Below are 27721 nucleotides of genomic sequence, written 5' to 3' on the forward strand. Positions count from 1 at the left end.
GCACATTGTCTTGGCGCCTGGCTGGGTACCAACGTCCTACAGCACATTGTCTTGGCGCCTGGCGGGTACCAACATCCTAGAGCACATTGTCTTGGCGCCTGGCTGGGTACCAACGTCCTACAGAACATTGTCTTGGCGCCTGGCTGGGTACCAACGTCCTACAGAACATTGTCTTGGCGCCTGGCTGGGTACCAACATCCTACAGCACATTGTCTTGGCACCTGGCTGGGTACCAACATCCTACAGCACATTGTCTTGGCGCCTGGCTGGGTACCAACATTCTACAGCACATTGTCTTGGCGCCTGGCTGGGTACCAACATCCTACAGCACATTGTCTTGGCGCCTGGCTGGGTACCAACATCCTACAGCACATTGTCTTGGCGCCTGGCTGGGTACCAACATCCTACAGCACATTGTCTTGGCACCTGGCTGGGTACCAACATCCTACAGCACATTGTCTTGGCGCCTGGCTGGGTACCAACATCCTACAGCACATTGTCTTGGCGCCTGGCTGGGTACCAACATCCTACAGCACATTGTCTTGGCGCCTGGCTGGGTACCAACATCCTACAGCACATTGTCTTGGCGCCTGGCTGGGTACCAACATCCTACAGCACATTGTCTTGGCGCCTGGCTGGGTACCAACATCCTACAGCACATTGTCTTGGCGCCTGGCTGGGTACCAACATCCTACAGCACATTGTCTTGGCGCCTGGCTGGGTACCAACATCCTACAGCACATTGTCTTGGCGCCTGGCTGGGTACCAACATCCTACAGCACATTGTCTTGGCGCCTGGCTGGGTACCAACGTCCTACAGCACATTGTCTTGGCGCCTGGCTGGGTACCAACATCCTACAGCACATTGTCTTGGCGCCTGGCTGGGTACCAACATCCTACAGCACATTGTCTTGGCGCCTGGCTGGGTACCAACATCCTACAGCACATTGTCTTGGCGCCTGGCTGGGTACCAACATCCTACAGCACATTGTCTTGGCGCCTGGCTGGGTACCAACGTCCTACAGCACATTGTCTTGGCGCCTGGCTGGGTACCAACATCCTACAGCACATTGTCTTGGCGCCTGGCTGGGTACCAACGTCCTACAGCACATTGTCTTGGCGCCTGGCTGGGTACCAACATTCTACAGCACATTGTCTTGGCGCCTGGCTGGGTACCAACATCCTACAGCACATTGTCTTGGCGCCTGGCTGGGTACCAACATCCTACAGAACATTGTCTTGGCGCCTGGCTGGGTACCAACATCCTACAGCACATTGTCTTGGCACCTGGCTGGGTACCAACATCCTACAGCACATTGTCTTGGCGCCTGGCTGGGTACCAACATCCTACAGCACATTGTCTTGGCGCCTGGCGGGTACCAACATCCTACAGCACATTGTCTTGGCACCTGGCTGGGTACCAACATCCTACAGCACATTGTCTTGGCACCTGGCTGGGTACCAACATCCTACAGCACATTGTCTTGGCGCCTGGCTGGGTACCAACATCCTACAGCACATTGTCTTGGCGCCTGGCTGGGTACCAACATCCTACAGCACATTGTCTTGGCGCCTGGCTGGGTACCAACATCCTACAGCACATTGTCTTGGCGCCTGGCTGGGTACCAACGTCCTACAGCACATTGTCTTGGCACCTGGCTGGGTACCAACATTCTACAGCACATTGTCTTGGCGCCTGGCTGGGTACCAACATCCTACAGCACATTGTCTTGGCGCCTGGCGGGTACCAACATCCTACAGCACATTGTCTTGGCGCCTGGCTGGGTACCAACATCCTACAGCACATTGTCTTGGCGCCTGGCTGGGTACCAACATCCTACAGCACATTGTCTTGGCGGGTTAAGTTGGGAATAGGTGTGAAAAGGTAAAAAGGCCCTAAATACTTTTCTGTTTGTGATTTCAAAACGCTGACAAATGAGCAGTGTAAAATACAAACATTTAGGAAAAGTCAGGGAAGAAGCAGGACATAGCTTTTTTTGGGCTGATATTTTTTATTTACAAAATCAAACATCAGTGTCCGTTGGCCTATGGCGGTTATAGTGTTGAACAACAGTAAACCATTAGGCCTTTTCCCATCGCCGTGATGACTGGAACCTGACAAGTTGCCATGGCAGATTTTCCCAATAATAATGAATCTGCTCTTGTTTTGCTGTTGTGCTGGTCGGTGGAAAAAGATAGCTTATAAGGGAACAGGGAAAGTCTGGGGAGTGATGGGAGGAAAAGCAAAACTATCATGAGAGTACAGGCCTCTCCTTCTCTCGCTGTGTGTGTGTGTCTGTGTGTGTGTATGTATGTGTGTGCATGCCTGTGTGTGTCTGTGTGTCCGTGCCTGTGTGCTTGTCTTTGTGTGTCTGTATACATGTGTGTGTGTGTGTGTGTGTGTGTGTGTGTGTGTGTGTGTGTGTGTGTGTGTGTGTGTGTGTGTGTGTGTGTGTGTGTGTGTGTGTGTGTGTGTGTGTGTGTGTGTGTGTGTGTGCTTGTGCTTGTGTTTGTGTGTCTGTGTCGCTGCGCGCGCGTGTGTGTGTGTGTGTGTGTGTGTGTGTGTGTGTGTGTATGCATGTGTGTTGGTATGGGGGATTAAAAAGGGAACCAGTTCAAGGTCATAACGTTAGCTCATGACCTTTCCCCAGCCCCTCTGTTATTAATGATGTAAACAGGCTGACTCAATTGTAAGCAAATGGGCGGACAATATTTCCTGTTTGGGTGAGCCACGCGGCACATAAAGAAGATGCAATGGACAACTGCTGTCATGGGGTTATACACTGTGAGCTCTAACCAAATCATGTCTCTTGGGGAAACGTAACTCTGCTACCTCCCACTCAGAGAGACAATAACACTGCTGTGGAGGCGCTGTGGGACTATAGGGACTACTTGAGAACAGTTTAAGCTGCATGTTATCTGGATGTTGAGCTGAAGGCTGAAGTTCAACGTTAGGCTCAGCCTTTCTTCATCACATGGGGTCTGTAGTCCAGGGTCAGGTTGATTCCAGGTTAGTCTTAGTGCTACAGTCTGGTCGAGGGTAAGGAATTGGAACTGACTAGAATGAAAGCCTGTCATGACCTCCACTAATCTCAACACCTATCTGACTTCACTCACACGGCACAGATGGAACACACAGACGTCCATCAGAGTTCTCCTCGACAGGTTTCTCATGACTGACGCAGAATGATGACTCCATCCAAAGAGTCCCGATTGAGCTTAAACTGACAACCTGCCTGTCCTGAACTCACCCGACCTGTAATGTCTTACTTTATGACTGGAGGGCCAAAATAAGCTTGTAGAGGATTCACATAAACAACCATGAGAATTATTTACTGGCATTGTAAAGGAAATACCTAGCCATACCTTATTTAACAGTAATATCCAGGATTATTGTTGAGTACTGCTAGAGTGGGGACTGGGAGGTTCTCTGTCAAATAAGACAGAGCTGTTTAAATGTTTTGAATCAGACACTAAACATAAGTCATGAGGCAAAAACCCCATCCATTCGAGGACTTGGGAATAGTGAGTGATCATTTTCCAAACCTTTCCAAAGCTGCTATTAATTGGAGATGCATGTTTCTCAGTTAAGAACTTGACCTGTCCTTAGCTGAACAGCAACGTGTTCTTCCTCAAAAGCCCAATATGGAAATGCTTGCCTGTCTTCCTGCCTATATTCTCTCTAGAAAAAGCCATATCTCAGACCGGGGTTAAAAAAATAAATAAATGATTCAGCCCATAATAAACGTATGGCAGTGAGGCCATAGATGTTCCATTACATTAGAAGCCCTATAGGTGACTCCAGCCGAACCAGTTTCTCTACAGTGTTTTTCTGGAGTGTTTGGAAGACACGGGCCTGTCCTGAGGTCACAAAACAGCTTGTGTTTCTGAGAGGCCATTCTATCTGTGACGCGAGGCCCATTGTACGCTCCCGAGCCCAGCACCAGGAGCAAAAAGAGAGAGCAGGGCGAATCACGTCTGTGCTCAGACACACAATATGACACAAGACTCTTTCTCCTCCTGTGAGGAATCACACTTTGGCAAGGAGGACACCTGCTTGATAATAATGACAGAATCCCAGAAGAATCTCCGTTTTGCATCCTTGGCAGTTGTTCTAAAGGCTGAAATTCAAAACGATTTTTGGGAATGGAGCTCCAGCAGAATGGGAATAAGACTTTGAAGCTGGCCAGTAAATATTGTGAATATCTGTCAGTTTGGTTTTTCTGCCTCAAAAAAATTAGGGACTGTTAGGGGAGAACATCTTGAAGTGATCAGAAAAAGTTAGATTAATTACTGCGTTTGCTGGCAACTCTTGACACCATTTTGGACAGCATAAAGTGTCCTTGTCCACAGCTTTTAATTTATTTTCATACACTACCATTCAAAAGTTTGGGGTCACTTAGAATTGTCCTTGTTTTTGAAAGAAAAGCCAATTTTTTGTCCATTAAAATAACATCAAATTGATCAGAAATACACTGTACATTGTTAATGTTGTAAATGACTTTTGTAGCTGGAAACGGCAGATTTTTTATGGAATATCTACATAGGCATACAGAGGCCCATTATCATCAACCATCACTCCTGTGTTCCAATGGCACGTTGTGTTAGCCTTTTAAAATTATAAACTTGGATTAGCTAACTGATCATTAGAAAACCCTTTTGCAATTATGCTAGCACAGCTGAAAACTGTTGTTCTAATTAAAGAAGCAATAAAACTGGCCTTCTTTAGACTAGTTGAGTATCTGGAGCATCAACATTTGTGGGTTTGATTTCAGGCTCAAAATGGCCAGAAACAAAGAACTTTCTTCTGAAACTTGTCAGTCTACTCTTGTTCTGAGAAATGAAGGCTATTCCATGCGAGAAATTGCCAAGAAACTCAAGATCTCGTACAACGCTGTGTACTACTCCCTTCACAGAACAGCACAAACTGGCACTAACCAGAATAGAAAGAGGAGTGGGAGGCCCCGGTGCACAACTGACCAAGAGGACAAGTACATTAGAGTGTTTAGTTTGAGAAACAGACACCTCACAAGTCCTCAACTGGCAGCTTCATTAAATAGTACCTGCAAAACAGCAGTCTCAATGTCAACAGGGAAGAGGTGACTCCGGGAAGCTGGCCTTCTAGGCAGAGTTGCAAAGAAAAAGCCATATCTCAGACTGGCCAATAAAAATAAAAGATTAAGATGGGCAAAAGAACATAGACACTAGACAGAAGAACTCTGCCTAGAAGGCCAGCATCCCGGTTTAAAACAATGACCAGAGAGAAAATGTCAATGAATACAGCAAAGAACTGCTGTTTTTATGAGTGAGATCATATCTAAGTTTTTATTTATCACTGTCAACACTATTCAACATATTAAAAACATAAAACGCGCTTCTCCCTACTTCCACTCGCAATACAGCTGTAATAAATGAGTAGCCAAGTGTATCGATACCCCTGCGTTTTATATTATTATTAGCAGCTGGTCGTGTCTATTTTAATATAGAGGAATATTTCACTTTCTCTGGTCATAGGAACTACATGAATTTGTGCAGGTGCGACTGTAGTTTTGCCATCCGGTGGAAGACGGTGTCTCCTCTCTCTGGTCAGTCTCACCGAAAGGAGAGAGTAGGGACCGTGAGAGGCGGACCCTCTGCTGCTCTCTCCCTCCCTCTGCTGAGACTAATGACGTGTTCAAAACAACTGGGAATTCAGCAATCTCCGACTTACAACTTCCGTGTGTTCAAGACAACTTGGAACGCCCCCCCAAAAAAACAAGATCCGACTGGGATTTTTTGGCGGGGTGGTCATCCAACTCGGAATTGTTGGCATCTTTCTATAGCTCCGACTTTTCGACCTGAAGATCACTGGCATCATGATTTGACCTAGTTTTTTCCCAGTTGTCTTGAAAGCACCATGACCATCAGAAGCAGGTACCATCAGTTCAGTCAAATAAAAAGCTAATTATTAGCAAATGATTTCATTTTATGCTCAGCGTTGCCTCGCAAGTGCTACACCAACTGATATTTTGTTATCAAAACTCAAGTTTGAGATATAATATGGTCTGAGAAGAACAATATTGGCAGGCCAGGCATACAGCCAATATGCTGTGATAATGTATTAGGCCTACTGCACAAACCTCATTCCTACAGAACTGTTATTATTAGGGTAATGTTATGTCATGTTTAAAAAAAAATTCTGAGCGGTAGATCTCAGCTTGCTTTTTGACTGTGAAAGTGAGCTTGACACAGAAAAGGTTGGTGACCACTGCGCTATTGGTATTACTAAACAAAGCAAAACAACAGGACATCCTCTTCATCTCAATCATCTCCGTCCCCTTACCTTGACAATGAGTCAGGTTCACCCTCTTGTAACCCTTGGGGCATTCCACTTGGCCGTTCGCAATCACTGCATACGCTGCGGGATAAAAGAAAAAAGAAAAAGCACTGATCAGAGAAAGAGACATCACATTCTGCTTGTCTACTTTAAAAAGCATTGCATCCATAACACACAGATGGAGGGAGAGGGATGGTTCATGTCTAGCAGGGGACCATATGTTACAGATGTGCTGAGCTTAGCGGGGGGAGAAATTAGATGGGGACCCACAGCTGGGCCCTGCGGGACACCACAACGCTGCCATGTAAATGGATCCCCATCAACCACAGTTATAAGACAGTACTGCCATCACACACAATCATCAACAACACCACACATCATTAATAATCATATTACATAGACCCTGGGGACACATACACAGAAAAACAGAGCCAGTACATCATACATTGTTTCGAAGAAACACATGCCACAGCCATGACCTGTGTCACTAACCATGGCAAAAATCCAGTTACTGGGGTCCTTACAATGGTGCTGCGTATATCTCTTTTTGCTTGTTCTACTAAAACAATAACAATCTCCTCATGCAGCATGTCCTTCAGCAGGGTACTTTAGAGGTTCACAGAAGTGGCGTTGTGAATAACACTCTGTGTCCATTCATGCCCCCAGCGCAGCCATACACTTGCTGAGGCCTGAAAACATGATGTCATTATTCATTCGGCACCCAGTCAGGGCAGGGCATGCTCCTTAAGTTGTTGGTACTGGGGAAGGAGGCTATTCTCAATATCAGATGGCAATCACTGAGACGTCACTTGTAGAGAAAGGGGGAAGGGGGTGAGGTGGGATTGAGGTAGGTGCCTCCTAGAATATCATCAGACACATGTTAAAAGGAGAATGGCCCTCCTCATAATTTAGTAGTCTGGCGAGGGTGTCTTTTTCATTTCAACATGATGGGACAGTACAATGGATTCACTCCCTTTACATCCAGTGGAAGAGTAAAAAAAAATGTTGACTTCATGTGACTTCCAGACCATTCTTGTCTTTTCCAGTTCATCAGATCGCGCCAAACACAAGCTTTGAAAAGGATATTGAGATCTCATCTGATAAAAATCTTCCAACATATACTGTCTATACACACACACACACACACACACACACACACACACACACACACACACACACACACACACGCTCATTCATAGCTTGAAACACGTACACAGTATGACAAACTGTATATGTGAGCTCCATAAGTACCATCAATATCTAGGGTGTTGCAGGGTGTTGATCTGGAGGCCTGAGAGTGACAGACAGTGGTGTCGCAGGCAGGCGGTCTGACAGACAGTGGTGACGCAGGCAGGCGGTCTGACAGACAGTGGTGTCGCAGGCAGGCGGTCTGACAGACAGTGGTGACGCAGGCAGGCGGTCTGACAGACAGTGGTGACGCAGGCAGGCGGTCTGACAGACAGTGGTGACGCAGACAGGCGGTCTGACAGACAGTGGTGACGCAGGCAGGCGGTCTGACAGACAGTGGTGACGCAGGCAGGCGGTCTGACAGACAGTGGTGACGCAGGCAGGCGGTCTGACAGACAGTGGTGACGCAGGCAGGCGGTCTGACAGACAGTGGTGACGCAGGCAGGCGGTCTGACAGACAGCGGTGACGCAGGCAGGCGGTCTGACAGACAGTGGTGACGCAGGCAGGCGGTCTGACAGACAGCGGTGTCGCAGGCAGGCAGTCTGACAGACAGCGGTGTCGCAGGCAGGCAGTCTGACAGACAGCGGTGTCGCAGGCAGGCAGTCTGACAGACAGCGGTGTCGCAGGCAGGCAGTCTGACAGACAGCGGTGTCGCAGGCAGGCAGTCTGACAGACAGTGGTGTCGCAGGCAGGCAGGCAGTCTGACAGACAGTGGTGATGCAGGCAGGCAGTCTGACAGACAGTGGTGATGCAGGCAGTCTGACCGACAGCGGTGTCGCAGGCAGGCAGTCTGACAGACAGCGGTGTCGCAGGCAGGCAGTCAGACAGTGGTGACTCAGGCCGTCTGACAGGCAAGTAGACAGTGGGTCAACAGGACCTGACAAGAGCCCCTTACATGCAAACAGGCCCGGCATCCCCTCAGCCACATCAGCACATCTGCCCTTACCTCACCATGAAGCACTGTCGGACACACACCACACAGAGACCCTGCAGTCAGCCCTCCTCTTCCTCTGTTTGGGAACCCCATCATTTATTTTCCTTTTCCTTCATACACAGGTGAAAAGCTGTTTATTTGGAAAAAAATGAGGTGGAATTCCGATTCCAGATCCAGCTGCAAAGGTTCTCTCCGTTTGTGGGATTGGTGACCCTCAGTTCATCAACAGGCTATCAATATCGTAGGGATGAGGAGGGTGGAGTCTTGTTGTCTACCTGGAATGTACCTACAATCTTATTTATGGTGTTTAATCATTTTCCATGTTATCCCATCTGTGTTCTGAGTGGTTGTGAGCGTCTAACAGTGTGAGTTCCGGGCTGTGGAGCAGGCAGGGCTAGTGGAAGTACCTGAAGGTTCACACAGCAGATCAGAAGTGGGTCAGACCAGACGGGAGCTCCCCTGCTGGGTCGGAGAGAATCGTGTCAAAGTGAAGTGCCTGTTCCTGTCTGCCCGCCCCGTCCTGCGTACATGGAATCCCCAGGGATGCTTCTGTATAATGAGCTGTTGTGACGGGGCAGCGGGTGGTGCAGGTACGACCCCCCATGAGGACAGGATCAGATTCTGCCCTGAGTGACTGCAGGAGCACATGCCAAGGCAGGGGGCGGGCCTCCCAGTCAAGCTTATTAGTACTGAGAGGCTAGAGGGAACACAGAGGAGAGCAGGTCTGTCTGAAGTAGCTTCACCCACAGGTTACCTGAGATGACAAGTCATCATCTCTAAGGTCAACCCACTGCTAAAGACAATGGCAAACAAAAAATGTACTGCATAAATAGGACCAAAAGTTTTGCCTAACTACCTTACCAGGAAAAACTCTGGGCCCTAGTTATAGGCTAGTGCAATCGACAACAAACATACCCAAAGAGCGAAATGTATTGTAGGCTATGTATCTAGCATATGTCCTAGTTCAGGATGTTTTGTAACCTACTGTGGGTAGAATGCCACTGTGGAATGGTTTTGACATGCCGTCATGCTGACCCAGACAATGTTCATTGTCACAGATCCCAAAGCAGTCGAACGCAAGAGTGACCTTGCTGCATCATTAGTGTTCCCCCTGGTTACATGGATGCTGGGACAGAGAAACCAGACTGGCGCATATTCATTGTGCTTTACAAAGAAGAAGCACAGGGACACAGACTGTTGGCCTTACTTGCATCCCCCTTCATTCATTCACTGCAAAAGACTGTCACCCCTGACTGATTTGTTGTACTTCAACAGTCATCTCGAAATTGCGTCAGGAATTTTACTTGCAACCATTCAGCACTATTTGTTTGTAAACAGTTAACGGTGCAATATGCTGAAATCGCTTCACCATTTCCTGATTGCTAAAATTCTACGTTTCCTAATTTTAATCTAAACCGTTGTGAAATATATTTTCAAACCCCAAATATTGTATTTTCAGATGTTTGAAGCTGGTGTACAAAACCGAAAGTAAAAGACGCAAAACGAAACTTAAGAACAGGAAGCATAGAAATAGGGCATATAGAACATATCTACTGCTTCTTAGACTTGCTTTCAATGAATGGCAGATCTATAACTCACATTACTATGTGAATTTGGTCTGGTCGCCCAAAAAGATACATATAGAAGCTTTAAAGCATCATATACAATTTCTTAGTAGGTGGCATTGCTTTCTTTTGAGAGCCAAATAAATGTCAGTGAAAGCTCTACTCTAAAACAGGTGTCAGAGCTACCTTAGGATAGTCTTCAAAATAGGCATTTTGACATGTGGGGGTTTACTGAGGGTATTTAGAGAGGAGGAGAGGTTACACAAAAGAGGAGTGATGGTAAGGAGAGAGAGGGGGAGTGGGGAGGAAGAGGGGCAGGTCTAGCTAGTCAAATGGGTTCTGCTTGACAGAAATCTAATTGAAAATGTAGTGCAATCATTATGTGGAGGCCTATTTAGAGGTCCGATTGGTACATCCTTCACATGCATAGCACTGTACTGAACCCACAATGTACTGTACTGCCTCAGCCCTATTATCCAGCTCCCCCATGAGGCCTGCCCCCAGTCACTCCCTACCTCCAGGCTTATCCAGAACCCAAGCTGGAGAACCTGAGAAGAAGGGGTAGACCAGAGAGGGGGAATGGATGCAATCCACAGGAAAAGGGGAGACAATCTTCCCTCTCCATTCCAAACTTAGATATTCTATAGGAACACAACAGACATGAGTGCCAAGACCCTTCAAGACCCTTTAAGTGCCATGCTTTCTGAGAACAAACCGCCATGGGACAAACTGGCGCCATGGAGAGACCCAAGGGGCAAACCAAACTCAACTCTTTAATCACAAGGAGTTGTTTCATTCCCTTTGAGATGAAGATGAGAAAGAAGTCATCTCCCTCTGGCCTCCAGGCCAACGGCTGATTAGAGAAAACAGCTAAGGGGAAGTCGTTTGCTTTCAAAGCAGAAAGTCTGTTTGGCACACACCAAGTTTGCCAATCTGGCATGGCCCATATCACTAGCCCTGTAAATAAGACCTTCAGTAGCAGCCAGCCAGTCAAGCGCTGGGACATCAGATGAGACAGCCACATGAGCCTAGGTTCCCTGTGATTCAGTTGGTAGAGCATGGCGCTTGCAACGACTCCCACGGGGGTCCAGTCGCTCTCGATAAGACTGTCTGCTAAATAATTAAAATGTAAAGAATTAGCCTAACATCAACATCCCCATGATGAGATCAGCCCCAGACATAAACACACTAATGCAAAGCAAACTTTTGTCTTACAAAAAAAACTCAGTATACCAGCTAAAAGTTTGATATTGAGTAAATTAAATTCCCAGCTGTGTGTTCACAGGCACCGACAATTACCATGTTGTGGCAGACATTCTATATAGACAATTGAGCTTCTTCGATCAAGGCATTGATCTCAATCATGTCCGGCTTGATTGAATCCTTATTCAAAAACATCCTATTAATTGTCTCAGTGTTTAACATAATTTGATGCATTTTGCATCTTTGTTCGTAGTTTGACAGTTTATCATTTTCTCTCCTCCCTTTTTTACGATGCCCATGGCGGTGTGGTTGTGACCTCCCATTTAAAACAGACACACATTCTCCCATAATCCCCCACTGCCGCCACTTGATATGAAATATTTACCACTGGGGCAAGGCCAAGAGATGACATGGTACAGTCCATACCCTATGATGAACAAGCCTAACATGTATCTTATTACACACATTTAATTTCCATGTGCCTCCAACTCACTGGCACGGTGCCTTGGACAGCGGTGCTCTCTGGGACAGATAGATTATGTCTGCATTAGGATTTATACCTGTGAGCAGCCAGGCCATACTGCTGTCTATCTAAAAGATTCACACTGTTTGCACCCGGCATTAAGCTAAATCAACACAGAATGAATCAGAACGCATCAAAGGATGGAAACGTCTCTGTCTAATCACCATGAGAGAGAGGATGTAGCAGCAAAGAGAGAGAGCAGCCTGGAACCTTGGCATGGACCACAGCAGATGTTTAGCAAAGTCACACCCTTTGTTCGGTTTTGATCTTGGTCATTAACAAGTGTTCAATGTTTGATCACTGCTAATAAAAAGTAATACGCACATGCTTTGGTCCTAAATTAATGGCAGATTCAATATTTCTCCATGGGACTGGGAGGGATGATCTCATGTGGGTCGATTTGTAACTTGCCCTCTCCTCCTCCTCATTTTATTTTATTGATCTAATGTTCAGGAATAACATCCCCATGAGAGAGAGAGAGAGAGAGAGAGAGAGAGAGAGAGAGAGAGAGAGAGAGAGAGAGAGAGAGAGAGAGGGAGAGCGAGAGAGATAGAGATAGATATAGATAGTATAGGGCGGGCCTGGTGGAGCGGGGTTGGGTTGAGGAAGGAGGGGCAGAGGGCCAGGAGGCTGACATCATCATGCTGTGACATCACGCTGTGACCTCAGTGGCCTAGGGAGGAAGTGGCTCCAGGGCCAGGGCTCCTGTGGTTGGGACTGTGATTTATGTGGGCCCCGAGGTACCTCTGATTCTGCTCCCTGGGAAGCAACCCAGCGTCCCGGAGTAGAGGACTCAATGGGAGGGAAGACTTCCCGGAATGACAGATAGGGAGACAACCGGAGCCATGCTTTATGGAATTACATAAGCCATGGAACACACAGGGAGTGGTGGCGATTAGGTGGTATCCAGCTAAATCCTAATGAGCCCATTGAGAATATTTTATACAGTCTCTGACTGTATACCGCCCAACCCTAGTGGCACCATAGAAATAGAATTACTATGGGTGGCCATCTACTCCATATAGAGTCATGGAAATGGCCATGCCACTCTCACAGCAGGTCAAAGAGTCACACTCAGGGCAGAGCCAGTGGCCTCTTCTCAAGTACCTCAGATTAACTGACATGATGAACCTTTCACTTAAAGTGATCAATGTAGAAAACCAGAGCATGTTGGTCCCTGTTCCAAAAAGTCTGAGACACTGCTATATCAGTCATTATACAACGGGAGAGTCTAATCCTGGATGCTGATTGGTTAAAACCACATTCCAGACGGTGTCTATTCCACAAGTTACCACCGGCTAAAGCTATGACGGTGAAATGCCTATTTACTCTGTTCCATCTCACTGAGCAATCTACTGTCTCATCAGCCCAGCCAGGCAATTTATAAACTTGATCTGCACTATAATAAGCATCTAGACATTATCTCCTTTTAGACTAGCATTTGGTTTTCAACTTCAATTTGTATAGACCTTGCTGTCTGTCTCTTCAACATTTGCAACATTGTTTTAAAACTTAAATTCGATCTCCAGCTGTCCTATAGAAATGAACGTGTTGTAAGTTGGGACGAGACAGACAGGCAGACAGCTTTTCTCAGCCAGTCGAAATCATGAATCAGCTGGCATCATTTTTATGGATATATACAAATAAATGTCAATAGAAAACAGGTAAAACAAAATGAAATGCAGCTAGTTTGCAGTGATTGTGTTAGCGGTGTTGTTGGCTAGCTCCTCTGAACAACAGTGTCCTAACGAGAGAGCACATTTTCTATGCCAGGTAAAATCGCGCATCATTGACATTGTTATGGATATATCCAAATAAATGTCACTAGAAAACAGCTTAAACAAATGAAAATGAGGCACTGTTTGACGTGACTAAGTTAGCCGTAGTTGGCTAGCTAGCAAGCAAGGGATAAGAATGTTGCCAGCCGGGATGGCAATGGAACTTTTAGAACCAACGACTGGGTAGCGTCCATAGATACAGAACAAAAACGACTGGGTCGCGTCTCTGGCAACTGATCCGACAGAACGAACGAACGACCAGCCGGCCCTCGACAACAACACCGTGCCAATGTATCCTCCAAACACCGGCTTCTCGGGCACTATCATTTTAGTGATCTGATCTACTGTATCTACAAAGAGCTGGATTCACTTCATTAGATACGTTTCCTAATATACTTCGAAAGCAAATTAGCTGTCAACTACATACCTAACACTTGCCTTTCCTCATCCAATCAGGTTTCATCTCGCAGCCCAGGGGGACAAGCAGCTCTAACTGCTTCCATCTCCTCTCCTGCGAGAGGACACACGTCAACCTTTCCAAACCTGAAATGTAAAAAGGTTCGGCGCAGTCGCTCTCACTCTCTCACTCTGTCACTCTCTCACTCTCTCACTGTCTCACTCACTCACTCTCTCACTCTCTCAGCCTCATAAGAACCAAAGGGAGAGGAGAGATGGACCAGGGTCTTATTTTATCTGGAGTTCATTACGCATTGGAATTTGCAGCATGTGGGTTTACAGTGCATTCGATCCTACAAGGCTGAACAGGGCTGGGGCTTCCACAGTGTAGGCCTGGGACTGACAAGCACATCTCACTGTCATAACCTCCATTACGTCAACCTCCGTCCTTCCCAAAAACACACACCCATTCGTTTCCCCATTGCACCATGGCTTTCTCCACTCCATATAACAATAATAACACTTTAACTACCAAAAATAACAATGTAGTCTGGCAGTGTCTTGGATGGGATGTCTCTTACCAAATCAGTCAGAGTTCAGTGAATCCTTGCCATCGGATAGAGGGAGAACTACAGGAGAAAGATGTGGGAATGGTATGGGAATCAGAGTTAGGACTGAAGACAAAGACAGGGAGCAGAGAGATACATCCAGGGATGTATCTCCACAGAACTATGCTGCCACTAAAACCGCACTCAATGAGCTGTATACCGCCATAAGCAAACAGGAAAGAGCTCATCCAGAGGCGGCGCTCCTAGTGGCCGGGGACTTTAATGCAGGGAAACTTAAATCAGTTTTACCTCATTTCTATCAGCATGTTAAATGTGCAACCAGAGGGAAAAAAATCCTAGGCCACCTGTACTCCACACACAGATGCGTACAAAGCTCTCCCTCACCCTCCATTTGGCAAATCTGACCATAATTCTATCCTCCTGATTCCTGCTTACAAGCAAAAATTAAAGCAGGAAGCACCAGTGACTCGGTCTATAAAAAAGTGGTCAGATGAAGCAGATGCTAAACTACAGGACTGTTTTGCTAGCACAGACTGGAATATGTTCCGGGATTCTTCCAATGGCATTGAGGAGTACACCAGTCACTGGCTTTATCAATAAGTGCATCGAGGACGTCGTCCCCGCAGTGACTGTACGTACATACCCCAACCAGAAGCCATTGATTACAGGCAACATTCGCACTGAGCTAAAGGGTAGAGCTGCCGCTTTCAAGGAGCGGGACTCTAACCTGGAAGCTTATAAGAAATCCCGCTATGCCCTCCGATGAACCATCTAACAGGCAAAGCATCTATACAGGACTAAGATAGAATCGTACTGCACCGGCTCCGACGCACGTCGGATGTGACAGCAATTGCAAACTATTACAGACTATAGTGGGAAGCACAGCCAAGAGCTGCCCAGTGACATGAGCTTACCAGACGAGCTAAATAACTTCTATGCTAGCTTCGAGGCAAGTAACACTGAAACACGCATGAGAGCATCAGCTGTTCCGGACGACTGTGTGATCACGCTCTCCGCAGCCGATGTGAGTAAGACCTTTAAACAGGTCAACATTCACAAGGCCGCAGGGCCAGACGGATTACCAGGACGTGTACTGGGAGCATGCACTGACCAACTGGCAAGTGTCTTCACTGACATTTTCAACCTCTCCCTGTCTGAGTCTGTAATACCAACATGTTTCAAGCAGACCACCATAGTCCCTGTGCTCAAGAACACTAAGGTAAACTACCTAAATGACTACCGACCCGTAGCACTCACGTCTGTAGCCATGAATGCTTTGAAAGGTTGGTCGTGGCTCACATCAACACCATTATCCCAGAAACCCTAGACATACTCCAATTTGCAGACCGCCCAAACAGATCCACAGATGATGCAATCTCTATTGCACACCACACTGCCCTTTTACACCAGGACAAAAGGAACACCTACATGAGAATGCTGTTCATTGACTACAGCTCAGCATTCAACACCATAGTGCCCTCAAAGCTCATCACTAAGCTAAGGACTAAACACCTCCCTCTGCAACTGGATCCTGGACTTCCTGACGGGCCGCCCCAGGTGGTAAGGGTAGGTAACAACACATAAACCATGCTGATCCTCAACACAGGGGGCCTCTCAGGGGTGCGTGCTCAGTCCCCTCCTGTACTCCCTGTTTACTCATGACCGCACGGCCAGGCACGACTCCAACACCACCAACACCATCATTAAGTTTGCTGATGACACAACAGTGCTAGGCCTGATCACCGACAACGGTGCAAGGACAACAACCTCTCCCTCAACGTGCTCAAGACAAAGGAGATGATTGTGGACTACAGGAAAAGGAGGAACGAGCACGCCCCCATTCTCATCGACAGGGCTGTAGTGGCGCAGGTTGAGAGCTTCAAGTTCCTTGACATCACCAACAAACTAATATGGTCCAAGCACACCAAGACAGTTGTGAAGAGGGCACGATAAAACCTATTCCCCCTCAGGAGACTGAAAATATTTGGCATGGGTCCTCAGATGCTCAAAAGGTTTTACAGCTGCACCATCGACAGCATCCTGCCTGGTATGGCAACTGCTCAGCCTCCGACCGCAAGGCACTACAGAGGGTAGTGCGTACGGCCCAGCACATCACTGGGGCCAAGTTTCCTGCCATCCAGGACCTCTATACCAGGCGGTGTCAGAGGAAGGCCCTAAAAATGGTCAAAGACTCCAGCCACCCTAGTCATATAGAGTGTTCTCTCTGCTACCGCACGGCAAGCGATACCCGAGCACCAAGTCTAGGTCCTAGAGGCTCTAAACAGCTTCTACCCCCAAGCCATGAGACTCTTAAACAGCTAATCAAATGGCTACCCTGACTATTTGCACTGCCCCCCCTTCTACGCTGTTGCTACTCTGTTATAATCTATGCATAGTCACTTTAATAACTCTGTACATATAACTCTGTACATATTACCTCAATTACCTCGACACCAGTGCCCCCACACATTGACTCTGTACCGGTACCCGCTGTATATAGCCTCCACATTGACTCTGTACCGGTACCCCCTGTATATAGCCTCCACATTGACTCTGTACCGGTACCCTGCTAATGTTATTTACTGCTGCTTTTTAATTATTTGTTATTGTTATCTCTTACTTTTTTTGCTCTTGGTATTTTCTTAAAACTGGTTGGTTACAGGCTTGTAAGTAAGCATTTCACCGTAAGGTCTACACCTGTTGTATTCTGCGCATGTGTCAAATAAAAATTGATTTGATTTGACTTAAAGCTGACCAGAGGAGACACATTAAAAGGTTCTGGAAACAGTAGGTTGAACAAGTGGTCTAAGCCATGGGTTCCCAAGATTTTTCACTCGGGGCCCCCCTTCCAGCATTGGGGAACATCCCGCACTCCCCTGTGCATGTGAGCACACGTCACGTTTATTTCTATGGGCACAAGCACTGTTCATGACACAAACTGTTCACACCCCTCTTGTTGGTGGAGAGGAAATGTTGTGCGTTTAAAGCTTATTTCCTGCAATTCTACACATTTTGTCATGGGGTGCAAAAAACATTTAGCAGTTTCTGACAAGTTAGAAATAGTAATAAATAGTTCTCTAAGGTATCAAATCAAATTGTATTGGCTACCTGGGGTGGCAGGTAGCCTAGTGGTTAGAGTGTTGGATTAGTAACCGAAAGGTTGCTTGATTGAATCCCCGAGCTGACAAGGTAAAAATCTGTTGTTCTGCCCCTGAACAAGGCAGTTAACCCACTGTTCGTAGGCCGTCATTGTAAACAAGAATTTGTTCTGAACTGACTTGCATAGTTAGATAAAAAATATAAATTTTACTGGTCACATACACATGGTTAGCAGATGTTAATGCGAGTGTAGCGAAATGCTTGTACTTCTAGTTCCAACAGTGCAGTAATATCTAACAAGTAATCTAACAAATTCACAACGGCTACCTTATACACACAAATGTAAAGGGTTGAATAAGAATATGTACATGTAAGTATATGGATGAGCTATGGCCGTGCGGCATAGGCAAGATGCAGTAGATGTACAGTATATACATATGAGATGAGTAATGTAGGATATGTAGACATTATTAAAGTGGCATTATTTAAAGTGACTAGTGATACCTTTATTAAATCAATTTATTAAATGTATTAAAATGTCCAGTGATTTGAGTCTGTATGTTGGCAGCAGCCTCTCTATGTTAGTGATGACTGTTTAACAGTCTGATGGCCTTGAGATAGAAGCTGTTTTTCAGTCTCTCGGTCCCAGCTTTGATGCACCTGTACTGACCTCGCCTTATGGATGATAGCGGGGTGAACAGGCAGTGGCTCGGGTGGTTGTTGTCCTTGTTTATCTTTTTGGCCTTCGGGTGACATCGGGTGGTGTAGGTGTCCTGGAGGGCAGGTAGTTTGCCCCCTGTGATGCGTTGTGCAGACCTCACTACCCTCTGGAGAGCTTTTCAGTTGTGGGCGGAGCAGTTGCCGTACCAGGCGGTGATACAGCCCAACAGGATGCTCTCGATTGTGCATTGTGCATCTGTAAAAGTTTGTGAGTGTTTTAGGTGACACGCCACATTTCTTCAGCCTTCTGAGGTTGAAGAGGCGCTGTTGTGCCTTCTTCACCACGCTGTCTGTGTGGGTGGACCATTTCAGTTTGTCCGTGATGTGTACGTCAAGGAACTTAAAACTTTCCACCTTCTCCACTACTGTCCCATCGATGTGGATGGGGGGATGCTCCCGCTGCTGTTTCCTGTAGTCCACGATCATCTCCTTTGTTTTGTTGATGTTGAGTGAGAGGTTATTTTCCTGACACCACACTCCGAGGGCCCTCACCTCCTCCCTGTAGGCCGTCTCGTCGTTGTTGGTAATCAGGCCTATCACTGTAGTGTCGTCTGCAAACTTGATGATTGAGTTGGAGGCGCGCATGGCCACGCAGTCGTGGGTGAACAGGGAGTACAGGAGAGGGCTGAGAACGCACCCTTGTGGGGCCCCAGTGTTGAGGATCAGCGGGGTGGAGATGTTGTTTTCTACCTTCACCACCTGGGGGCGGCCCGTCAGAAAGTCCAGGACCCAGTTGCACATGGCGGGGTCGAGACCAGGGTCTCCAGCTTAATGACTTTTGGAGGGTACTATGGTATTAAATGCTGAGCTGTAGTCAATGTACAGCATTCTTACATAGGTATTCCTCATCCAGATGGGATAGGGCAGTGTGATGGCGATTTCGTCGTCTCTGGACCTATTGGGGCGGTAAGCAAATTGAAGTGGGTCTAGGGTATCAGGTAGGGTGGAGGTGATATGATCCTTGACTAGTCTCTCAAAGCACTTCATGATGACAGAAGTGAGTGCTACAGGGCGATAGTCATTTAGTTCAGTTACCTTAGCTTTCTTGGAAACAGGAACAATGGTGGCCATCTTGAAGCATGTGGGCACTGCAGACTGGGATAGGGATTGGTTGAATATGTCCGTAAACACACCAGCCAGCTGGTCTGCGCATGCTCTGAGGACGTGGCTAGGGATGCTGTCTAGGCCGGCAGCTTTGCTAGGGTTAACACGTTTAAATGTTTTACTCACGTTGGCCACTGTGAAGGAGAGCCCACAGGCTTTCGTAGCGGGCCGTGTCAGTGGCACTGTATTGTCCTCAAAGCGAGCAAAGAAGTTGTTTAATTTGTCTGGGAGCAAGACGTTGATGTCCACAATGACTTACATGACAAAATTACTTCCTTACAGATACTTGTCATCAAGCCCTCAACTGACTGACCTGACCAGTCCCAGAGAGATGTACGGGATGACAAAATGATTACTCTTAATTTATGCTTGTCCACTTGTTTTAGTTATACAAAGTATAATCAAGCCAGTGAAGCGAGTTCTGGACACATTTACAGGGAACAATAAGACTGGAAAGAAATGCCAAGTATTCCCTATTAAGTCCTTCAAAGTATACACCAATTAGCATGGGACCTATGTGGCTTCATCTTTCTCTTTTTTGTCTTTCATTCTCTCATCTGACTCCGCATGTGACCTAGGACTGAGGCCCAAGCTGCCCCTAAACAACTACAAAATGAGAGAACGGAGGGATAGTTCTGTTTCTCCCCACTTCAAAGGACAGAGGAGAGGAAAACATCTGGGATCCAAAAGAGATGCTGATGTGGGTCTTGAGAGAGAGAGATTCTGGCACAGAGAGAAGAGAAGAATAGATTTGTGTTTGTGATGAATGGACCTGAGTGAGATGATGTCTGCTCGTGATTAGAGCTCCGGCAGACAGACAGACACTAAACAGGGACAGGCTATGACAGCACCCTGTGCAGGCAATTGACATCTACCGCAGCCAGACCTCTTCCTGATAGGAATTAACAGTGAAGGGCAGGGACAGTCCCTCCCACCCATCACACACCCCCTTGGAGAGCTCCAGTAACAGAACTTGGCGGTCCTTGGGGGGGTCATCAGGGGTCAGGAGTGCTCTTGTATTACAAACACAATGAGGGAACACACAGCAGCGACAGTCCAGGCAGCTATGGTCAGGGACCACGGCTGTTCATTCTCTTCTGTTACTTAAAGTAGGAGAGGGAGAGCCATCCTCTTTCTCTGCCTGCCCGCAGGCTGGGTGGCACTCCTGCCAGCCTCTGTTATTCATGCTAAATGTGTTTTCATTTGGAGCCTTGTTTTTTTCTAGAAGCGAAAACAGCTTAATTTTATAATAAGACGACAAGTAAGTCCCGATGCCAATGGAGTCGAGGCACAATCCTTCTAATCTGGGATACACAAATCAGTAATCATCCTGAATTATCACCCCATGTTAAAGTAATAGACTGTTATTCTCAGAGATACATTGTGTTTATGAATGAAGTAAAAGGAATTGTTTAGCTACATTAACACATAAAAAAGATATAACACAAGGTAAAGCACTGGAGGAGGTTCAGTGGTTCAGTGTGTTCAGTATGTGAGGGGACTCACCTGGTTTGGTTGGACACTCTGTGCACTTGTTCAGGCCCCATGAGGCTCCTACACTTCCACAGCAGTCATCCTGTTTGGTCAGGCCAGGAAGAGGCTTCCCACACTGCAATGACAACACACACACACACACATCTCAACACACTCACACAACACAGGACACATCACTGACACCTTCCTTTTCCACTTCATTTGATAGTATGTTGTTTAACGTCACTGTATTTATGTGTGTGTGTGTGTGTGTGTGTGTGTGTGTGTGTGTGTGTGTGTGTGTGTGTGTGTGTGTGTGTGTGTGTGTGTGTGTGTGTGTGTGTGTGTGTTTAATTGGATTGTCTGTGTGTTGTGTGTTTATGCATGGGTGTGTAGTAGTTTGTGAGTCTTCCCATCGGAATGAGGACAGAGTGAGCTGAATGGAACACACCTGAGACTGGTTAGACAGCAGAGGACATAATCAGGCTGTTCCTCAAATAGCTCTGCTGCTGCTGGCATGGTTTGTTAAGGAGCTTGGCTAATTTTGGAGAGATTATTATCAAACCTCACTGCCTGGCAAATGGTGCCTCACGGATCTTTGGGAAGAAAAGATAAGGACACATTGCTATGGAACACCTAACTAGGGCACTGGTAAAGTCAGTCAAGACCAAACAGAGATCTTATTTGAGGAAAACCAGTAAGCAACCGCAGGATGAAGACATGGCATAGACAATGAGAGATCCCCTCCAGCACAAACATACTCTCCCACTGCTCTGTGTCCAGCAGCAGATATCACATAGCCCAACACTGGCCTGGCAGCAGCTAAACAGAGGAAACTACTGTTAGGTTTGGAAACACAGAAGGAAGGGGGAATAACAGCATCTCTCACAGCCTAGACAACAGATGCTGCCTGTACAGGACCTCCGTGAGGAGCTCTCATTACCAGTGGCAGCCAGTGGAGGTAGAAATCTGAGGAACGGCTCATTGTAATGGCTGGAATGGAACGGTATCGCAAACATATGGTTTCCATGAGTTTGATACCTTTCCATTCCAGCCATTCCAAAGAGCCTGTCCTCCGATTTCTTCCTCCACTGGCCACCACTGCTCTTTCTTTATTTACTCTGTGTGTGTGTGAGAGAGTGTGAAGGAGATGCATTGTGGGTGTAGCAGTTCGCCTTGTGTTTGTGACAAGTAGTGGATTTCAGTCTCCTTCCTTGGTCCTTCATTTCAGGCCTAACTCATAACTAACTTCTAACACATCTGTGTGTGTTGGGAGGGGAACATGAGATGACAAATGTGTTGACAACTCATAAATCCTGGATGCAGGATGAATTAGAACATAGACAGCTTCTACCAGACAGACAGAGGAGGGAAGGTAGGTATGCTGCCCTGCGGCACATACGGTGAAACACACAGAAGCCAAACTTGGTCTTCACCTCAAAGACTAGGCAAACATCCTGCAGTAGTCAGCTAAGATTAGCGCTGTTACGGTGACCGTATTACCAGTTACGGTAACTAGGCTTCTCCAAAACTGCGTTCTGATGCCGCTGATGGTCATTAGTAGCCTACCAAACTTGCTAACGGCCAGTCACTAATACTCAGGCCTGGTACTCAGGGCTCTACTGTTCCTCTAATCACTCTGATGTCAATGCAAATGCAATTGAAAGTCAAACACTTAGAGCTCTTGCATTCAGAGTTTGAGCAGAATAGGATCACCTGTTGTGGCGCGAGAGCCAGCTCCTCGTAGCTGGTTGATGAACGGAATGAAATAAGTGTTCTTATAAACCCATGTTGTGCAACATTTCTATTGGCTATGCGATGCAATTGCATGCGAAAACAAAGTTCCGATGGCCTCTATTAAAAAGAGGAGGAACACATCAGATTTCTATAGGCTAGGCCTACTATATTTATTTCTCAACTTTCCTAATATTAGCACATTGGTTTGCTTTACACCGGAGTAGCCTACCTGGCTGGCATGAAAATGAACCGTGGGAAAAGCATCCTCCATTCGCTATTCAAGTGCATACGGATGACATGTATTTTTCCCCCTGCTCTTGTTCTGACAAGTGCATGATAATGGCCCATTCTAAACCAAAACTAATTTCACACATAAATGATTTAGTATACTGTATTTAAAGACAAGATTACATTGAGAATAGTCTGATGAGTGAGAATATTATCACTTGTGAATGATGCCTAGCGTGTGCAGTCTAAGGCAAGAAACAGCGCATGCGTTATTTTGCAACTTTTTCAAATCATAGTGACACGCATCATGTAGCCTAGCCCATAGGCCTATATAAGGTGTGTATCACAACTAAAGTGGCCACATAACTTAGCGTAGCCTATTTTCAAATCATCATTAGAGTCGCATCATGCAGCCTTACAATGTATTAGAAATCAAAACATATAGCCTAAGGTTTGTATCACAATTAAAGTTGCATAAATAATTATAAATCAAGCATATAGGAGGACCTGTTTCAAATTATGACTTTGTTAATCGCTCGACACAGAATAGCTGCATGTGCGCACTCCCTCGGAAATCGTTTGGGCAAAATATCCTTTCTATTTTATTCAGCTATGTTCAATTGTATTATTCTTATTATAAAATAGTGGTACGGGAATTGTTAACAAATCTTGTCTGCCCACAGCCATTTAAGGCCTTAATATAAGGACAACTCAGAATACGCTATTCTGTTCTTCTGAAATATACTACATTTTCTTCATATTATAATTTCTTTAGACCTTCCTAAAATAAATAATGGATTTATTGTGATGGTGTAGGCTATATTAAATACATTTATTAGACTTTTTAAAATGTAGATGTTCCAAAGGTCCGCATCAGTGGCTTGTAGACAATACATGGAAGCCCGCAGATACTAAACGTGTTTATATTAATTAAGGGTCAATTACCATGAGACCGGCAGTTATTTGCATGACAGTTACCGGCTGACAAAATGTCATGACCGCCACAGCCCTAGCTAGGATCATCATCAACTCTAATTTACTGTGTTCATTGTACTTCACTCAGAGCACTGTACCTGTCCATTGGTGGTCTCTTGGAAGCACCTTCCCACGTATCCGTTCTGCCGGTTGTGGGGTCTGGAGTGGCTACTGCCGTTCCCGTTGGCGAAGGTGTGTCCATTTCCGTGCCCATACCCATTCCCGTGTCCGTTTCCATTGGAGTGCCCATACCCATGCCCATTACCGTTGCCATGGCCAGGTTGGGAGCGCTGCTGTATAGAGTGACCCCCCTCTGCTGCGGGGGGTCTCTGGCCAAGCTTGACCCTGGCTACCTGGTGGATCTGGACCTCAGCCTCATGGGGGTGCTGGATGTGGACATTCACCAGGGACGGATGTAGAGAGACTGGACAGGACACAGAACGCACAGCACAGTCAGTCAGGCAAAACTCTCTACCATCACACCAGCAGAAACACCTTGAATCCAGTCTGGATGGACATGGTAAAGAACATGATGTCCTGGACCTGACCTTGCAGTAAAATCTGAAATTCAGCGCTTCTCAAAGGATGTTCCCAAAAGGCTGTAAATAACCTCTTCAGCCCAAGCCAGGTCTTAGCATATAGAGATACAGTACAAATGAAAGGGCACTTAAAACATACTAAAGTGCTTAATTCCATAGCTAAAGGTCTTAATCTGGTGATGTCTAGTACTGTCTTTTTACTAGGGCCATCTACTTTATGTGCTGCCTGTCTTCCCAGGAGCCTACTTGGTGTGTGAACTGCTGACTGCTCATAACTTGCAGATGATTGTTAGCACATCAACCAGGTGTTTGAACCATTTCATGTGTCTGAAGGTACAATCTCTGTTTTCCCTGCGAGCAAATCACGTGCACTGTAGGCCAACCGCTGGCCAATCGGATGGCTCAGATGACCGTGTCTGCAGTAACATAGCAGGTACAAAAGAAAGCTACAGTAAAGTTGATACTGTGAGATTTCAACACGTTTAAAACCATGACTAGAGAGACCGTCAACGAATACATTAAAGAGCTGATGTTTATATGAGTGAGTTCATGTTTAAGTTCTTACTCAGCACTGTCAACACTTTTTACTCAACACTTTCATAAGCCATAAAATGTGTGTTCTTCATAATTCCACTCAGCGCTACAACAAGCACTGCAGCAGTAATGAATGAGGAGGAAAGTGTATCTATAGGCTTGTGTTGTTATTATTAGTGGCTTGGTTTTTTGGGTGGGGATAATTACATTTCTCTGTTCATAGGAGTAACAACATGAATTTGTGCATGAAGCAGAAATAATGCAGTGCGACACGAGTTTCGCCATCAGCTGGAAGACGGTGTCCCTTTTTGGTCAGTGTCAGTGGAGGACAGGGAGAGTGGAGGGACGTTGAGAGGCACAACCTCAGTCTGCAGCTCTCTCCCTCTGCTGAGTCTGACCATCGGATGCAGGCACCATCAGCCCAGTAAAATAAAAATAAAAGCAAATTATGTAAATGTATGCTCACTCAGCTGTGCCTCACATGTAATACAACAACTGATCTATTACCAGTGTGATCATATAGCCTACCTCAAATGTTGAAATATATATATTTTTTAATTGTCAGAACAACAATACATTGGCTGGGAAATTCAAGCAAAGCCAATATGTGGTGATACTGTATTGGACCTATAGCCTACTGCACAAACCTCATTGCTACAGAACTGTTTTTAATAGGTTAATGTTGCATAGGCTTATGTTTTCTATGCAATGTTAAAAAAATCTGAGCGGTAGATCTCAGCTTGCATTTTGACTCAGAAAGTTAACTCTATGCCTTGACATCTTTCTCCCATCTCTCCACAGATGAAATCATGCGACTAGTGATGTCCGGGAACCCGACAATCTGCCTGCTCAACCCCATCCCCTCCTCCCTTCTCCAGACCATCTCTGGGAACTTCTCCCATTCCTCACTTCCCTCCTCAACTCATCTCTGACCACTGACTTCAAAATGGCCTGAGTCGCTCCCCTCCTCAAGAAACCAACACTCGACCCCTCTGACATCAGAAACTACAGACCGGTATCCCTTCTTTCTTTTCATTCCAAAACACTTGAGCGTGCTGTCTCTGACCAACTCTCTTGCAATCTCTCTCAGAACGATCTTCTTGACCCTAACCAGTCAAAGCTGACTCTCTATTCTCTGTTCTCATCCTCCTAGATCTATCTGCTGCCTTCGATACCGTGAACCATCAGATTATCCTCTCTACCCTCTCAGAGCTGGGGGTCTCAGGTTCTGCACACTCTTGGATTGCATCCTACCTGGCAGTCCGCTCCTACCAGGTGGCGGAGAGGATCTGTGACTGCACCAAGTACTCTCACTACTGGTGTCCCTCAGGGCACGGTTCTAGGCCCTCTCATCTTCTTTCTATACACCAAATCAGTCGGCTCGGCAATAAACTACCTTTCTCCTTCCCCCCTTTTGAAACCCAGGTGGCGACACAGATCTCTGCGTGCCTGGCAAATATATCAACTTGAACGTCGGCCCACCAGCTCAAGTTCAACCACGACAAGACGGAGCTACTCTTCCTCCTGGGGAAGGCCTGCCCGCTCCAAGACCTCTCCATCACAGTTGACAACTTCTTGGTATCCCTGTCCCAGAGTGTAAAGAACCTTGGCGTGACCCAGGACAACACCTTGTCATTCTCTGCAAACATCAAAGCAGTGACCCGCTCCTGCAGGTTCATGCTCTACAATATTCGTAGAGTATGACCCTACTCCACACAGGAAGCAGAGCAGGACCTAATCCAGGCATTTGTCATCTCCCGTCTGGACTACTGCAACTCGCTTATGGCTGGGCTCCCCACTTGTGCCATCAAACCCCTGCTTCTCATCAAGAAAGCTGCAGGCCGCCTGGTGTTCAACCTTCCATAATTCTCCCATGTCACCCCGCTCCTCTGCACACTCCACTGGCTTACAGTCGAAGCTTGCATCCACTACAAGACCATGTTACTTGCCTACGGAGCAGCAACAGGAACTGCCCCTACCTACCTTCAGCCTCTGCTCAAACCCGAGTACTCCGTTCTGCCACCTCTGGTCTCTTGGCCCTCCCATCCCTATAGAAGGGCAACTCCCACTCAGCCCAGTCCAAGCGCTTCCCTGTCCTGGCACCCCAATGGTGGAACCAGCTTCCCCCTGAAACTAGGACAGCATAGTCTCTGCCCATCTTCCGAAAACATCTTAAACCTTACCTCTTCAAGGACATCTTAAATAACCCCAAAGTACCACCCTGGCTGCTCATTTTAGCTGCTCTTCATGGCACTGGTTAGGGCATGATCTGTTTGTAATTCACTATAGGTTATTCTGTTGATAGAGGGAGCACTATCCTCAAAACACCCCATTACATATTCTACTAAGAATCCATTCACTGCTGGTTCGCAAAGGAAGAGTACGGCACAGTTACTAACTGGGCCGTTGCACATCAACAAATAAACCTGAGTTAGTTCAAACAGAACCAGAACAGTTGAGAGGGCATGATAAATTCAATTTATAAAGGACAGCAGTAAAATGAGCAGAACTGGAGGAAACAGTGTGTCTACAGGAGACCGGGCTGGGGAGGCCCTTGAGACCTGGCCAGAGACTGTGTCCAGCCAGACAGATGGCTAGATGATTACCTTGTTGATTGGACAGCGGCAGGGTGTACATGGAGTGGGATGAGGAGTTAAGTCCGGCCAGGCTGCTGTCCTTCCGGCTGAGGGTGGGTCTGGCAGAAGGGGGGGCCGGGAGGTGGCAGAACTTCCCTGTCGAGTTTGATGGGCACCAGCACTGGTCCCTGCCAATGCAGCGCCCACCATTCAGACAGGGGATCTGACAGAAGACTGCAGGAGAGAGAGCAAGAGAGACCAAG

The 27721-nt window shown here is 46.6% G+C and overlaps 1 protein-coding gene across 1 annotated transcript in view; it reads right to left on the bottom strand.

The window, feature by feature from the left end:
• The window catches only part of LOC106589425 (latent-transforming growth factor beta-binding protein 2), a 152446-nt gene that overhangs the window by 48493 nt on the left and 76232 nt on the right, over positions 1-27721 (bottom strand). The window contains exons 6-9 of the mRNA XM_014179443.2: positions 27489-27692; positions 23908-24233; positions 20903-21005; positions 6323-6397 (exon numbers count right to left, since the gene is read on the bottom strand). Of these exons, the coding sequence (XP_014034918.2) occupies positions 6323-6397; positions 20903-21005; positions 23908-24233; positions 27489-27692 (708 nt within the window). The remainder of the gene's footprint in view (positions 1-6322; positions 6398-20902; positions 21006-23907; positions 24234-27488; positions 27693-27721) is intronic.

Source organism: Salmo salar, chromosome ssa01, assembly GCF_905237065.1.
Source record: "Salmo salar chromosome ssa01, Ssal_v3.1, whole genome shotgun sequence".
NCBI lineage: Eukaryota > Metazoa > Chordata > Actinopteri > Salmoniformes > Salmonidae > Salmo > Salmo salar.